Consider the following 2,723-nt stretch of genomic DNA (forward strand, 5'->3'; position numbering starts at 1 on the left):
CTACTTTTGACATTTGGAAAAGCACATACACCTCTACCCCGATATAACACGAATTTGGATATAATGCAGTAAAGCAGCGCTCGGGGGGGGGGAGGGGGAGGAGAGGCTGCGCACTCCGGCGGATCAAAGCAAGTTCGATATAACGCGGTTTCACCTATAAGATTTTTTGGCTCCCGAGGACAGCATTATATCGGGGTAGAGGTGTACCACTGACAGCAACTTTAGTGGTACTACCTGAACTACTACTACTACAAAAAAGTTACACAGGCTGGTGGGAATTAGTGATGCCCCATAAATGAATGGCAGCATCAGATAATGGTCTGACACAGTCACTCAACACACACAGAATTTCTCTGAACCGTATTGTTCCTGTGTTGGAGGCTAAGGGAGCCTACTTCTCATCAGTCAGCGAGTCAGCAGAATTCAATCAGCTCAATAGCAGGATGAAATAAAGCCGAGAAGTTTGTCAAGTTTTGCCAAATCATTTAAAGACACACTCAAATTGGAAACCCTGAATTATTAAGGGGAAAAACAAATTTAAGGAATTTAAACCCAAAATCATATTGAAGAGCAATATTGTGTTGCAAAAGATGCTCTTCAAATTACATAGGTCAATGCTAGTATTAATAGTGAATACAAAACTCAACATTTCTACTGGATACCAGTAGATTAGAGGACAAATGTTTTCAGTTTGGATATGTCTTAACAATAGCTCATTAAATGTTCATTGTGTGGTAGGACTCCTGTGCCAGTCAGGGAAGTAAAACTTATTAAACCAGTTTTGCTATGAGTTAATAAATGGACATCACTAAAATGACACTAATGAATTAGTCTCAGTTGAACAATTGCCAAGCTACAATTTCAGCATTTCTTTCAGCCTCCTGAAGCTCTGACGCTACAACCTTTATAGAAATACCAACATTTCCCATTATACTTGGCAATGCAGTTTTGCTTTAAGAACTACAATATAGTAAAACCACCTGAATGGAATCCTCAGCACCAATTTTGGTAATTCCACTGGCAACACTGATTTTGGTGCATCCTACCAGGCAGCAGGTCCCCACAGCCTTCCACTAAATCCTTAGATGAAGCTATTTTGCTGTCATTAGTGGAATTTATATTGTACTTCAAATGAAACACCTGTCCTCCCCACACACTGTAGTAAGATACTATTCTTGATAATTACTTATTGAAAATATATTCTGTAAGTTATAATTCCATGAGATTTTCAATTTTGTTTATGCACTATAGACCCGCTATATCTCTCTGATATTCTATGTTACCCACATGTAGTCTGGAAAGTATTTCCATCTGACATGGTTCGTCTGTGACCCAATTGTCTCAATTTTGATGAAGAGTCATTTGGCACTTTTTCAGATTCTTGTTTCAGAGGAAGAATAGGAGACTGATTCTTTAACATCGCAGGATCAGTGTCAAGCACCGGCTTTACCCTTTGTTCCCCCGTCTTAGTTGCCGAAGTTTCAGATGAAAAGGCCTCAATGGGAATGCCTGTGTCACAATCACTGGGAGTGATGCTTACAAACGCATCTTCACTGTCAGACTGAAGCAAGCATTTGGTGGAAAGGGAAGGCATAGAGAGAAGATTCACAGTATTTGCAGATGGACTTAGAGATGGAATATGGGTTTCCTCTTTTTTGGACTGCAATCTTGTAGGACTTGCACTCCTGCGAAACTTTGAAGCACGCTGAAATATTCTGTCCCGCTTCTTCTTCTCCTCCTTTGGCAACAGTTCGTCTGGAACCTGTGATTTGTTTAGCTCTCTAATATCCAAGCCCAAAGCTACAGATGCAAGGAGAACAGCACATCCATACAATATAGAGTCAGTTTTCTTTTTCTGCAGTGTTCTATTGAGACTGTTTGTAGGAGTCATTTGTGGAGTACTATTTGCAGAACTAGCAGAGGTTCCTTCTTCAAAGCTTTCATGTTCTATAGTGTTTTCTCCCTGATCATCCTTCCAAAGAGGTAGATCAATATAAGCCTGATTTGGCAACTTCATTTGCTTTGGTCTTTTTGCATCCAAGCCTTCAGGGAAAAGTCTCTGCTCTGTACAAACATCTATAATGTAAAAATATTGGAAGGTACTTACATATTGCAAAATAAGACACCTTTTTCTGGCAAACTTGTACATGTACCTTAGGATTCCTCATTATTAAATATATACACACATACATACACTGAGATGTTCTGTGTCCCCCATATACACACTTTTTGGAGACTCAGAGGAACACACAGGGATAACCGTTAAGTCAGATTCAAAATTTCCTCAAATCAAAATCTTTCCATATTCTTTGTGATAAATATCAAAGAAATCTCTAGTAGTCAAAACAATAAAAGCAATTTTCCAACAAATACACTATTTCAAAATGTAAATTCAAATAGCAGCATTTTCCCATGATAATTATAAAACTAGCTACATATTGTTAGTTAAATTTGAAAAAAATCTAAAAAACTGACCCTTACTTGTGAAAGTCTAAACACCAAACTGCCTCTGTATCTCTACTCATCACACAGCTAATACTGGGTGGACTATAAATACTTTTTTCCAAGACTATAAATACATATATTTTGCTACTTCCATTTTCCTTTTGTGCTGAAGAACTTAAATTGCAGCATATTTCTGTGAATAGATTATTGTGAGTAGTATACATGATTTTTACACACACACACACACACACACACACACACACACACACACACACACA

The 2,723-nt window shown here is 38.2% G+C and overlaps 1 protein-coding gene across 1 annotated transcript in view; it reads right to left on the reverse strand.

The window, feature by feature from the left end:
• The window catches only part of MAP3K21 (mitogen-activated protein kinase kinase kinase 21), a 51,289-nt gene that overhangs the window by 706 nt on the left and 47,860 nt on the right, over positions 1–2,723 (reverse strand). Inside the window, 2 exon segments of the mRNA XM_029911074.1 lie at positions 81–106; positions 1,247–2,076. Coding sequence (XP_029766934.1) covers positions 81–106; positions 1,247–2,076 — 856 coding nt within the window.

The sequence above is a fragment of the Terrapene carolina genome, unplaced genomic scaffold (assembly GCF_002925995.2).
Source record: "Terrapene carolina triunguis isolate 2854851 unplaced genomic scaffold, T_m_triunguis-2.0 Scaffold85, whole genome shotgun sequence".
Taxonomy (NCBI): Eukaryota; Metazoa; Chordata; order Testudines; family Emydidae; genus Terrapene; species Terrapene triunguis.